Below are 12789 nucleotides of genomic sequence, written 5' to 3' on the forward strand. Positions count from 1 at the left end.
GCCATACAGCTAAAACATATTGTAATTACTAGATTCACGTATTATTAGATCAGTCTAAAGTCTAATAACCCATTATGCCTGCCTAACTCATTTTCACCCTTACTGATACCAAACAGTAAGGCTGGCTCTATTGGCCCAGTCCACATGTGGCTCACCTAGCGTGTGCATGTTATGGGCCAAAATGAATAGGCTCAAGCTTGACTATGTAAGCTAATAATCTACTTAGCTAGAGTGTGACCCTAATCCAACTCTAAATATTAATTTATACTGATAAGTTATTTAATCTACATTAGTTATTAAATATTTCAATAAATTCGTTAAAAAAGAGTGAAACTTATGAATATACTTTTGGAAATCATAAATGGATTAGGCGGGGGTGAGACTCAAGCCGGGCTGATGGGCCTTTTTACATAGCCTAAGTCCAACCTGGTTAATAAATGGACTTCTTCAATATTAGGCCGAAGCCTGGCCCTTGGACCATATCTCCCAACCCAATTCTAGCTTGAAGCAGGTGAAGCTAGAGCGCCCCAGGGGGTTATTGATGGGCCCATTCATACCTAGAGGTGGGTATTGAGTCCAGTCGGACAAAGCTAGGGTTGATTTGACTTGATTTGATTTTGAAAAAAGGCTTGAATTCGACCCGACTTGGTACTGAGTCCATCATACCTAACTCAATCCAAGTCCGGGTCTAGCGTGGACTAATATGGCCTAAGTCCGATCCAATCACAAGTACCAGGCCGAGTCAAGTATCCATAGGCTGAAATCATAACTCAAAACCTATATTCACTTGTTAGAAATGCAGTCTCACCCACTCGGTTCGATGGGATATAAATGAGTGGGACAGTCGATTTTATCGAGTCAAGTCAGTCAGTGCCCAGCTCCACGCCTTTTATCTCCAACTGTTAGATGAGCTAGTAGTCTCTACGTGTGTGTCAATGAGCCAGGTCCGATCCTGGTATTCTTACATTATAAACCTAACACCTACTCAATTATGCACACCACTGCATCAACTCAAGTTAAACGGATTAAACTGTACTAACTCATAATCGAGAGGTCCAGTTGCCAAAATCAAATTGATTGAATACTAATAACCTCTGATTCGTGGACACTTGTTTGTGACCATTGGATATTTTCATTTGTAACCGTCCAATAAATGTCCACCAATCCGACAGACAGAATCAAATAAGCGAAATCTATCATGGTTTAGGTTAAAACTACTTGGTACCAGGTACGCCATTTCAAGCAACTCTGTAGCATCATCCGTCGTACGCTACGCAGGTCTTTAAACTTTTACCTGCAAACGGCTTGCCGTCACTCCCTCTTTCCCTCCTATACTGCTACTCTTCATCACTCCCATCTTGAAGAAAACCCTCGTATCCCCTCGAAATTGCACTGCGTGCCCTCAATGGACCCGCTCTCTGCCCTCCGAGACTTCACCATCCGGGGCGAACTCGACAAAGTAGTGCGAGTCGGCGACGAGTTCCGGTTCGGCTCGGACTACTCCTTCCCCTGCTCGGCCTCCACCGGCTACCGCTCCAAGCAAGGGAATCTATATACCCTTGAAACTCTCGTTTATTACATAAAGAACCACCACCTGAAGCACATAGAGTACCTTCAGAACGCTCGCAACCTCAAGATCCCTTCCGTCACTCTCCCTGACAGGAAGCCCTTGCTCGAATACCTTCAGGGCAAGATCGCCTCACATGACGCTATCGAACTTCTCATCCCCACCGTCCATTCCTCCGTTGTTGACGTGGAAGAATACCGCCCCGAGGATCCATCCCTACCCTTCCCCAAAGACGGACCCCCTGCGGAGAAAGACGAGAACGGCGAGGATTCGAGGATTCTACCTGAACGGCCTGTCGACTATGTTTCCATGATTAAGGCTCTGGAGAAGCCTCTTAAAGACAGGGAGTCGCTCCTGGAATGCCGGCACCGGGACTTTTACGGTGTTCTAGTGGCGTCAACGCGGCGGGAGGAGGAGCGGCAGCGGGCGGAGTCGCAACAGCGGAAGGATGGGCTGGTGGCGAAAAGCCGGCTGCTGGGGCCTGACGGCGGGGTTGGTGGGGGTGATGATGCGGGATTCGAGTCAACGCCGAAACCAAAGATGCATCTGAAGGGGAGCAAGATTGGGGAGGGGGTCCCAATCATCCTGGTGCCGAGTGCATCCCAGACACTGATCACGATCTACAATGTTAAGGAGTTTCTGGAGGATGGGGTGTTTGTGCCGACGGATGTGAAGATGAAGATGGGGGCGTCGAAGCCGGACTGTGTTACGGTGCAGAAGAAGTTCAGTAGGGATCGAGTGGTGGCCGCATATGAGGTGAGGGACAAGCCATCGACGATGAAGTCAGAGGACTGGGAAAGGGTGGTTGCAGTCTTTGTTTTAGGGAAGGAGTGGCAGTTCAAGGATTGGCCTTTCAAGGATCATGTCGAAATCTTCAATAAGAGTGAGTCAATAACGAATTTTATTTTTATTATTATTTTCCTTTTTCTGGATTCGTAGATGGTGATATTTTTTTAACAAGCGAAGATGCATTCGGTTGATGAAGGTAATGCAACTGGATCAAGGAAGAAACTAATTGCAATAAGATTCAATGTATTAGATTGAAGTTCGAACCACAAAAAGAGAAAGAATGCAAGACTATGATCAAGCTTAATAGTCTTCTAGTCTTAGACCAGAGATCACTTCTCCCCTTTCAACAACTACTTCAAAGAAATAAGAGACTTTACTCAAAGAGAATACCATTCAACTGTGTCTTATTCCATAAGCCGAAGGCTTATTTATAATAAGTGCTTACCATCTTCTTCATAATATATGAAATCTAAAAACAGGATTCCTAGGTAGCCAAGATCTCCAAAATAGGAAAAATAATGCTTATTTCCTGATATAGAATCCCTAAAATAAGAAAGCACAAAGTAAGAAAAATCTAAGATTTACTTATTTCTTAATATAGAGATATGAAAGAAAAAGGAAATTAGATATAGGCTTAAAAAAGAAAGTGGACCTTTTCTCGTGCACATGTGTGGGATGTGGGCCGATTGCATCAAAAGGCTTAATGTGTTTCAAGATCGACCAAGAACATGTACAGAGCAAACGCATCTGAAAACTTTACGAGCTATGCAAAAAAGATGAACATCAGGTCTCAATGCTTTTAAAGGATAGCTACCATCAAGCAAGTGCTAGGTGTTGTATTGATCACATAAGTTACCATCAGTGTAACCTCATTCCAATAAGATTTTGGAGTAGACATGCCAACCAAAAGAGGTTGTGTGACCTCAAAGAGGCAATGATTCTCCCTCTCTGCGATGCTATTCTATTTTGGGCACAGGGACAGGGTGGTTGAAACTCTACCTCATTTTGTGAAGATATCCTTGTGCATTGTTAGAGCAAAAAACATTTAATTTTGGTATTAAATTGAGTTAAGACTGTCTTAAGAAAAGTCTTTGTGATCATAGATGCCTCTTCTCTACCTTTTATTATGTAGATCCATGTGTGTTGGGAATAAGCGTCAAAGAAGGAAATAAAATATTGAAAACCAAAGATGGTAGTAATTGGGGCAGGCCTCCAAACATCAAAATGAATAAGATGAAATGCATTAGTGCTTTTATTATGGATGGAAGGAAACAAATTTCTACGGTGTTTATTATTTCACAGGTTTCACATTGGAATTCATGAATACTGTCAAATTTATTGGGAAATACTAAACAAAGATTTTGGAGACAAATGTCCTAATTCAGTTTGCCTAAGAATGACTCAAACTTTATTGTTGGAATTAGATTTAGACACCAAAGCTGATTTTTTTTTTTTGAAGATTGAAGATATTATTAAGGGAACCAAGGCAATCCAAACAAAGGAAAAAGAAAAAGAATTCCACACTTCACAAAAAACAGACTCAAAAAACAAAGAAGCTATACAACTTGAAACATAAAACTGAAAGAAGTTGAAACAATTGAACCCAAAAAAGGGAGAAAGGCCATCCCAGGAGAGGAAATAATGGAGGAATCACTGAGGGAAGAACTCACAACCTTATCCTTGAGATCCCTGAGAAGGGAGGAAAACACCCGAGTGGAGGAAGAGGAGAAATTCCGAAAGCAGCAGGAGTTTCTCTCTCTCCAAAGAGACCGTAGAGAGGCCATCATTGCTAGGCGCCGAATGGTAAAATAATCACCACCATATCTTCTTTCGAACTAGGCAAACAACAGACCAGAAATCGAGTTGGGCATCACCCAAATGAGATGAAGCTTTCACAGGATGGCCGACCAAACTTCATTGGCAAACGAACAGTGCCGGAAAAGGTGCTTGATCGACTCAGCATTGCTACTGCAAAGGAGACAAACGTTAAGGAGTATCATGCCTCTCCTTTGCAGATTGTCCACCATTAAAACTCTTTCTCGAGCTAGGAGGCAGACAAAGGCAACCACCTTAGGAAGAGCTCCAACCTTCCAAATGAGGGGAGGGAAGAGCCCATCTGGAAGTTGGGAGGGAGCTTTGAGTAAGGGCAAGAAGAACTTTGTTGAGGAGGGAGACCAACGAAAGGAATTATCCATTCCAGCAGCCAGGTGAACGCCTTGAAGAAGCCTCAAAAGCTCCAGCAAATCATTGATTTCGCTCTTAGAAAGTCCTCTTCTGCAAGGGGAACTCTAGACTCCTGAACCAATAGTCGAAAAACAATTAGCAACAGAAATAGAGAGATTAGGAGCAACTTTGGCTAGAGCAGGGAACGCATATAAGCCAAAGGTCTGTCAGGAATCCAATGATTGATCCAGAAGAAAATACGAGATCCATCAACCACACCGAAGGAGACATTTTCCCAGAATTGGGGGAGGATTCCAGATATGGCTTTCCAGATTGAAGACCCTCTCTATAGAGGAGGAGGATTTGGTAAACCAACCACCCTCCTCAACCCCATATTTAGAGGCAACGATTCTCCACCAATGACCTTCTTTTGAACCAAAGCGCCACAACCACTTCCCATGAAGAGAATATTTGACATTGGAGAGGATCCTAATGCCAGTTCCCCCTTCTGTATAAGGTTTGCAGACGTCATACCAACTTAGGAGGTGAAACTTGTGGCCATCTAAATTGCCATTCTAGAGAAAATCTCTCATAAGCTTATCTACTCTTCAAATGCTGGACTTCGGACATCAGAATAAGGAGAGGTAATAGGTAGGAAGGTTTGAAAGTGCTGAAATGGTCGCTGGAGTTCTCATGTTCAATTGAAGCTGAATTGGTTCGAGGATTTTAACTGAACTCCTTGGATGAAGGTTTGGATTTAGAATCCAAAATTGTTCTCTAGCATGCTGTCCCTGGGTGGGTACTACACAAATGATTTTTTTACGTGTATCCTCATCCTGGTCCTTGCCCCTTAAATGCCTTGGATTAGATTGCTAGAGGAGATCTTTCTCGTTAGTATTGTTTTCGACTTTGGTGGTTCGTCTACTGGCCTTACCCCTTTTGTAGTTGTATACTGATTCTAGGGGAGGTAACTAGGCAAGGGTTCTCTCCTAAGATTCTGTACATGTGGCAACTCAAAATTGGGCGAAGACCACCCAGAAACTTAAAGATTCTTAGCTGCCCTATCTGTTTCTAGACATCCTCAGGATTTAAAGATGGTTTGGCAGTGATCCAATTATTTCCATTATTGTTGTAATCCAGCAAAGTATTCCTTAATGGATCTTCCTCCCTGCTGCAGGTTGGAAATTTCTTCATGAAGTTGATACAGGTGGGTAAGATCGTGTTGTTGGAAATGTGTTTTGCCACAAGAACCTAAATCTCCTTTGCTGTTCTTAGGACTAACAATCCATGGCTTATGCTTGGTTGCATTGAATTGCAATTGCATGACATTACAGTCAGATATTCACTTTCCTAGTCATTGTGGGGATGGATCATCTGCTTTGGGTTCTTTTTTAATTGCAGGGTATGTAGTCTAATTCCTTTTTAGCTCCGATGAACATCTTTGCTTCTTTTCCCTCTCTTCTTTCTTTCCTTCTTCTTAATGAAGTATAACATCGTGCTATTGGCAATACTGAACGAGCAAATTAGTTGGATCTTATAGGACAAGTTATGCCTTCTTGTTGTGGTTTTGCTGTAGTTGCATGAAGCGTGAAGCAAAGCGGCAACATATTCGGGAGTGGGAGCGGGGAAGTGTTTGTGTCAACATGTTGTTAGGTATAAAAAGGCTAGGAAGCGGGAGTAGAACCGCAAGTAGTGTTGTCATGTGCGATCAATAAGTGATTATGTGTTTGCACAATTGCATACATTGGTCGCACAATCGCATACATTGGCTCAGATTACATATGCGATGATCGCATATGCCATGCACGGAGTATGCCCTGGCAATATGGCATACTAAAGTATGTGATGGTTATGCCATGACATAATCGCATAACCATGGCATACTCTAGTATACGATGGCATAATGGCCAACGGTCATATTTCTTGTAGATTGTAATAAGTTGTAACTTGTAACTTGTAGAGTACCTTTAACTTGTATTGTATGCATCAACTCATCAAGATTCAATTTATCAATACAATTTCTATTTTCGTAGTTTTTAATAATTAATTCTCTTTTAGTGTAACTTGTTGATTGTTTAAATTTATTTTGTTATATAACGTATAAATGGTCTAATTGACAAACTACAAGGAAATAGGTAAAAAATACCCAATCAAATCACTTGTAGTAATTAGACAATTTTCTTAATTAATGATTTTTTCAATATTATTTTTTTAAAATTTTTTTTAAAAAGCCATTAGTCTGAGAGATCACATAAGCGATCAGCCTAGGCTGATGGCTTATGCAATTATATGCTATTTGACGACATTGAGCACAAGTCCGAAGTGGGAGCGGCACCTCAAGTTTCCCTCAAAGCCAAACTTGTGGCTGTAGTTTGGACTCGAGCGCAAAGGTTTTTGTTGATAATCATGGGGTCTTCTTAAGGAGATCGTGGGTTGTCCTCTTTTATCCTGGTTGATGTCTTTCATTCTTTTGTATAAGTTCTTTTCTAATAAAATATCAAAATCCTTCACAAAAAAAAAAAAGGTCGAAGGTTAGCATGTTTTCCAAAGTGTGATGTCTAATAAAATGGGACCTTTTTTTCGTTTCCAAAAAAGAAAAAAAGGGACCTTTTAGCTTATTTCTTTGGAGAAAAGCACTCAGAGGATGTATGATTCAATGTCACTCTCATGGACCATTGTTATTTGATACTCGGAACACTGTGGATACATAGTTGAAAAGCCATCCATGATGAAAATAAGAAAGCATATAAATTCATGAAATGTGGAAGAAGGATCATCAGTGAACCTGTTATTTGAGATCTAGCTGTTCTTCAGGACTTCAGGAGAGGAAGGGCGAAAACTGGCGAAAGTACCAAAGGAAAAGATGGAACCTAAGGAAGTGGCATTTGAAAATCATAAGATGTTCCTTATGAAAGTGTCCCAATCCAAGGAAATGAATATGAGTAATCGACTGTTGGATTGACTAATATATCAATGGATGGATTGACCAACGGATAGGAATCACAAGGTGAAGTGGTTGTGGCTCAAGCATCAAGTTGAAAGTAAAGGTGGCTGTGATTTGGTATTCAAATTGGTGAATTCCAAGGAAATTGTCAAAGGTCAGTCCCATGCCAACAACCAAAGCTCATAGATTGGGACTCGTGGTGAGAAAGGTGACAAAACAACAACAGGAAGCCTATCAAGAGCAAAGGAAGAAGCCATGATCAACAATCCGGCCTTCAAGTCCAGCTAATCCACTGCTATAGAAGAAACGAAAGCCAACGTCTAATATTCAGAGGACAATGATGTGGATTTCTACTTGATTTTTTTTTTTCCTAACATGTTGAAAAATAAAATGAACTCAAACAACTTTTTTCACCCTTGGCTTTTCAACCTGATTCTGCTCTCAGATCATGATTTCTCCATCACATTCGTGATTTAATGCGAAACAACTCAAGTGGAGTTGTTAAAACTTATCTAGGAATATACGTCTCCCCAAAAATGTGGTCAATTTTTAATTTTTTGATATTTTTTCAAAGATATTTATTGTTGTCATTGTCGTGCTTAGAAATATTGCAACTATTAATTGATACCTGGTATTTAAGCAACAGGACCATTGTCAATATATCATAATAAATTCAATAGTGTTATATCGGCATGTATTGGTGATAATATCGTAGATGCATTGCATCTTTTGTTACACACCCCTGTTTAGAATATCGCACACCTGTGATGCTGATAGTATCAGCCAATACAGTCGATGATTCGAACAACACTGGAGTTTTGCATGGTTTCCGTGTTATACTCTGTGTTTGGGACTAGCGGCCTTCAATGATTTTGTTGTGAATATGGAGAGCCTGCTCATCCATCTTGATATCATCCATGCGTGCAACCTCTTTTCTGGACTCTGTTTACAATGTTTTTATATGACTTTGTTCGGTAACATATAGTAGGTCTTGATTGATTTAGCAAGGAAAAAAAAGGAAAAAGAAAAGAAAAAGAGTCTTAGTATATAAACTCTCTAGCTATATTTGCCTGGATTATGGTCTCAGAATTTGCTTACTTGAAAAGGTTCAACCACCTATTGTTACTGTTGGATCTCGTTATACTTGGAAGTTAAATTCCATGTTTTGGAATGTTAGATTCCGTCAATGCAAAAGTTTTCTTCAAATGGTTCCTTCATACTCTACATTTTCTATCCATCAAAACTTGACGTTTCAATAATAAACTTGAGTTATTCCAGTCCATCTCACCAGATTGAAGGAATTAACCAGAGTATTATGTTGCCTCATTGGCCCCAATAACAAGATAGCATCCTTGAATATATACCCATCAATAAATCTTCTCTTTTGATTATGTAATCATGTCAAATTGTCCTACTCAGCTGCATAACCAGCATGCAGTCTCATATGGAACTAGTTGGCTTGTGGGGGCTCACCATGGTGTTGTATGGAATCCAACCCATCCAGAAGGATTTCACCACTATGACATGGGACGCCTCAAAAATTAGGCCGATCCAACCATTAAGATGGGTCCCATGTGAATTTGGGGTTTTTAGGTGATTTTCCAATGGCTTCTATGCTGTGGCCTACATAATGGTTGAATTGGCCTGTTTTGGGTGCATCCATTCTCATGGTGAGGGGACCCTGCTCAATTGGTTGGATGTACAAACGCCATAGTACGCCCCACAACTGGCTGCACGAAGAACTCATCTTCAGTCAGTGCATGAGATGTTTGCTTGTTTGGATTTCTGTATGCATTGGGTGCAAACTGGACAACACTCAAAGATACCCCTAAATGACCTCATTTTCGATCAAAATATCTTGAAAGAATGACTAAATGTAGACCTAGAGGAGCAGCTGCACTTTATCACGTTCCTGAGGAAATCATCATTATGGGCTATGTCTCACTTTTAACCATAATTCTAGGAGTAGAATTGCATTAAAGGGCTCTACCAAAATGTTTTTTTTCCTCCTGAACAGCCCAGTCCTTTCAGTTCACTTGGCCAAATTTCTCTATTGCCTTACTTGACTGGCATCATGGCTTTTAGGATTCAGTTCACAAGGACTAGATTTCATTCCCAATTCTCTACTTCCTTTGAAAGTAGCCTATGAAACTCTAAGCATTCACATGAACAGGAAAGGATTTGTTGCATGCCAGATCTTCCTTTGTAAAAGTTCACCTGCTTATCTCAGTGCTTGTTATCTGTGAACTGACTCAAGTAGAGTGAGAAAGGAGTGGGTTCCACTGAAAATGTATGTTGTTTGAATTAATGCAGTCATCGGGTTTTACATGCGTTTTGAAGATGACAGTGTGGAGTCTGCAAAGACAGTGAAACAGTGGAATGTTAAGATTATTTCGGTGAGTAAACTTATCTTTTTGACCTCCTTGGTTTGTTGGAAAACTCAGGCATTCATTATATCGCTTGAATATCTCCTCTTTTTTCTATCATGGTTGTTTTGTCATTTATCTTAGATTGTGTGTGGTGTGACTTTGATGGGCAGATTAGCAAGAATAAAAGGCACCAGGACAGGGCTGCAGCACTTGAGGTATGGGACAGGCTAGAAGAATTTGTGCGTTCAAGGTCACATACGTGAGGTTTCCAAAGAATTATAAAAATATGTGAGTTTCTGTTGGTGCTTTTGATATGCTAATTTGCAAATTATGTTGGAAATTCATCTTTCAAAAATTTCTCACTCATTTGTATGAAAGATTCACAATCAATGTAAATTTGATTTATGGGAACGTTAGTTATTGGACTGTGATGATCTCACGTGTGGTTTCTCAGTATTATTGGGCTAAAATATGTTTTAGAATAGAGTTTAGGCCCATGGGCTTTGCTTATATAATAACTCAAATTTGGAGGTGTAATTCTGTACTCTTGCTTTTATTATGAAAGCCCTAATAATAAAATAGAGAGGTTAGGGGTGTGAGAGGCTAGCCCTCCCTTCTTCTATATATTCTTTCATATCTCTCTCTCTCTCTCTCTCTCTCTCTCTCTATATATATATATATATATATATATATATTCCACCTCCAAACTTCACTTGTCCAACAAGATTTTCCCTTCCCCAACTCTCTTTTCATCTCTCTCTCTCTCTCTCTCTCTCTCTCTCTCTCTCAAGAACATGGTGTCAGAGCCTGATTGATCCGGTAACTTGTCTATTTTCCTTTCTTTCTCTTCCCTTTCTTTTGTTATTTCTATAAGGTGAAATTCTAAATCGTTTAGGGGCTAATTTACACAAATCACATTTTCTATTTGTTCAACCACTGCATGGCAGGTTGTATAGTTGTGTCCTGTAAGTGTACTTGAGGTCCAGTTACACATCCAATCAATTGTGATCATTAAAAGTGGCTAATTGTGCATCTATGGCCAGACTTGAAGATCAAATAGAAGTAATCTATGGCCATGTTTGAAGATCAAATGTGCATAAAGTTGTTAATGAATGTGAACCATCTTTCTTATTTGTTATGAATCTGTTTGTACATTTGTAGTGGTGTCCAACTGTCCATTGATTTATGCTCTTGAAGCAAGTGTTGGTTGAGTTTAATTTAAGTTCTTCCCTATGTATTTGATTTATTCTCCTCTAAATATGTATGTCAAGAATGATGCCAAAAATAGTTTTCTGTCTCGATATGAGTTGAAGAATCTTCACATTACATCATCCAAACTTAATAGTGCAAATTATTTACATTGGGCCACATCAGTAAAAGTGTTTCTCATAGGAAAAAAGAAAATTGAGGTATTGATGTCCCATACACCTATTGAAAGTTCAAAAGATTATAAAGATGGGTGGTAGAAGATGCACATATTAAAGCTACGTTATGGAATAACATGAAACTGCATATTAGTGCAAATGTCATCTTTTTCAAAACAAAAAAGAAGTGTGGGATAATTTGAAAGAAATATATTTAGGTAAGATGAATGTAACTTGCATATACGAGTTGCTTCAGAACATCTTTGCGTTTTAGCAAGAAGATAAGGGTGTGGGTGAATATTATTCAGCATTGCAGGATATATGGAAAGAACTGAACGTATATCAACAACTGTTGATTGATTATGAGACCATGAGATGACAGAGAGAAATTGCATGTTATCAAATTCAATTTTGGTCTTCATCTTGAGTTCAAGCCCACATAAGCTTAGATCTTGGAGTGGAGAAATTCCATCCATTATGGAGGATGTTGCCCATGTTCAATGTGCAATTAGTATAAATACAGAGTTCAATTACATCTTGATCACTCGGCGTTTGTTTCTTCATCTGATAAGGGAGATTCAGGAAGTCATGGTGGCCATGATCATGGTGGGCGATTTGATGGTTGGAGATGAGAATACTTGGGAGGTCAGGGTATAGATTTTGGTGGCAGCTGCGGTTGTGGTTGTGATAATCGGTAGTGTTGTCCCCATCACTTTCTGAGCACACCGTTAATGTGTTGCAATAATCATGGTCTACCAACATTAGTAATAAGAATTGACAATGAGTTCAGCCCTGGGCTGAGCAAATAACAAAATTTAAATAAGCCTGGCCTGTAGGCCCAGCCGGCCGTTGTGGTCCAAAATTCAGGTCTGGGGCCTTATAGGGCTTGAGGATTGTAACCCCCTATAGTAATCAGGTTTGGATAGACTTTTTATCTATTTAGAAATTGATTTGAGTTAGACTTCAGTTGAGCATCTACCATTCCATTCACAGCACTGCTGTACTTTGTTGATCACTTTCAAGTTGTGTTTGCTGGGGCCCCTTGAGAGGCAGCTTTACTTGGGTATCATTTTTAATTACAAGCACCATTAGTATGGTTCTACTGGTGTGATGCCCTAGAAAGTCTGTTGAAGTTCTTGTCCCTTTCAATCTTTCGGTGTGATTCTTCTATTCAACAGTCACTTTTGTCTACTGCTATCCTTCTGCATAGAAGTGGTTTTTTGGATGATATTATCTGCAAATTTCTGCTACTATTGGATGCAATTGCAATCCACCCTACTTGTGCCCATTCCACATGTACAAGAAAATGCCCAAACTAGGTCTCACTTGATCACACGTGTGGCATTATCCCACAAAAGCATATTGCATCTGCTTATGATTTTAAATAGCAGGAATACATATAAACACCAATTTTTGTACAGGTGTATGATACAAAGAACTGGTACGTGCAATACTCTTACGGCTTGTCTAAAGCCATATAAATCACTTGCCTGACAAACAGCGACAGTGATGATCTTTCTCTGTTTTCTTACATTTTTGGAAGTCCAGATTTCAATCGGGCTTTGATGAATATCAGTGATTGGGTTCCCTGAA

The 12789-nt window shown here is 39.9% G+C and overlaps 1 protein-coding gene across 3 annotated transcripts; it reads left to right on the forward strand.

Moving 5' to 3' along the window:
- The first annotated feature begins 1215 nt into the window (after positions 1 to 1215).
- LOC131232645 (protein CDC73 homolog) lies at positions 1216 to 12789 on the forward strand. 3 transcript variants are annotated; one of them, XM_058229030.1, is made up of 4 exons: positions 1220 to 2450; positions 9777 to 9859; positions 10003 to 10120; positions 12618 to 12789. In XM_058229030.1, exons 1-3 carry the CDS (start codon positions 1406 to 1408, stop codon positions 10093 to 10095), a joined length of 1221 nt encoding a protein of 406 aa, XP_058085013.1. In that variant the 5' UTR covers positions 1220 to 1405; the 3' UTR covers positions 10096 to 10120; positions 12618 to 12789. The 3 variants fall into 3 exon arrangements, with proteins under 3 accessions (XP_058085014.1, XP_058085013.1, XP_058085012.1); XM_058229029.1 differs by lacking the exon at positions 12618 to 12789 and having other exon boundaries at positions 10003 to 10271; XM_058229031.1 differs by lacking the exons at positions 9777 to 9859; positions 10003 to 10120; positions 12618 to 12789 and adding an exon at positions 6096 to 9465 and having other exon boundaries at positions 1216 to 2450.

Source organism: Magnolia sinica, chromosome 18 (assembly GCF_029962835.1).
Source record: "Magnolia sinica isolate HGM2019 chromosome 18, MsV1, whole genome shotgun sequence".
Taxonomy (NCBI): Eukaryota; Viridiplantae; Streptophyta; class Magnoliopsida; order Magnoliales; family Magnoliaceae; genus Magnolia; species Magnolia sinica.

What these genes read in the sequence shown, in the direction of transcription:
- LOC131232645 (XM_058229030.1), top strand. Translation starts at nt 1,406, where the DNA reads ATGGACCCGCTCTCTGCCCTCCGAGACTTCACCATCCGGGGCGAACTC. An exon ending in TGTCGAAATCTTCAATAAGA is followed by an intron (nt 2,451 to 9,776) that starts GTGAGTCAATAA and finishes GAATTAATGCAG; the next exon opens with TCATCGGGTTTTACATGCGT. An exon ending in GGAATGTTAAGATTATTTCG is followed by an intron (nt 9,860 to 10,002) that starts GTGAGTAAACTT and finishes TTTGATGGGCAG; the next exon opens with ATTAGCAAGAATAAAAGGCA.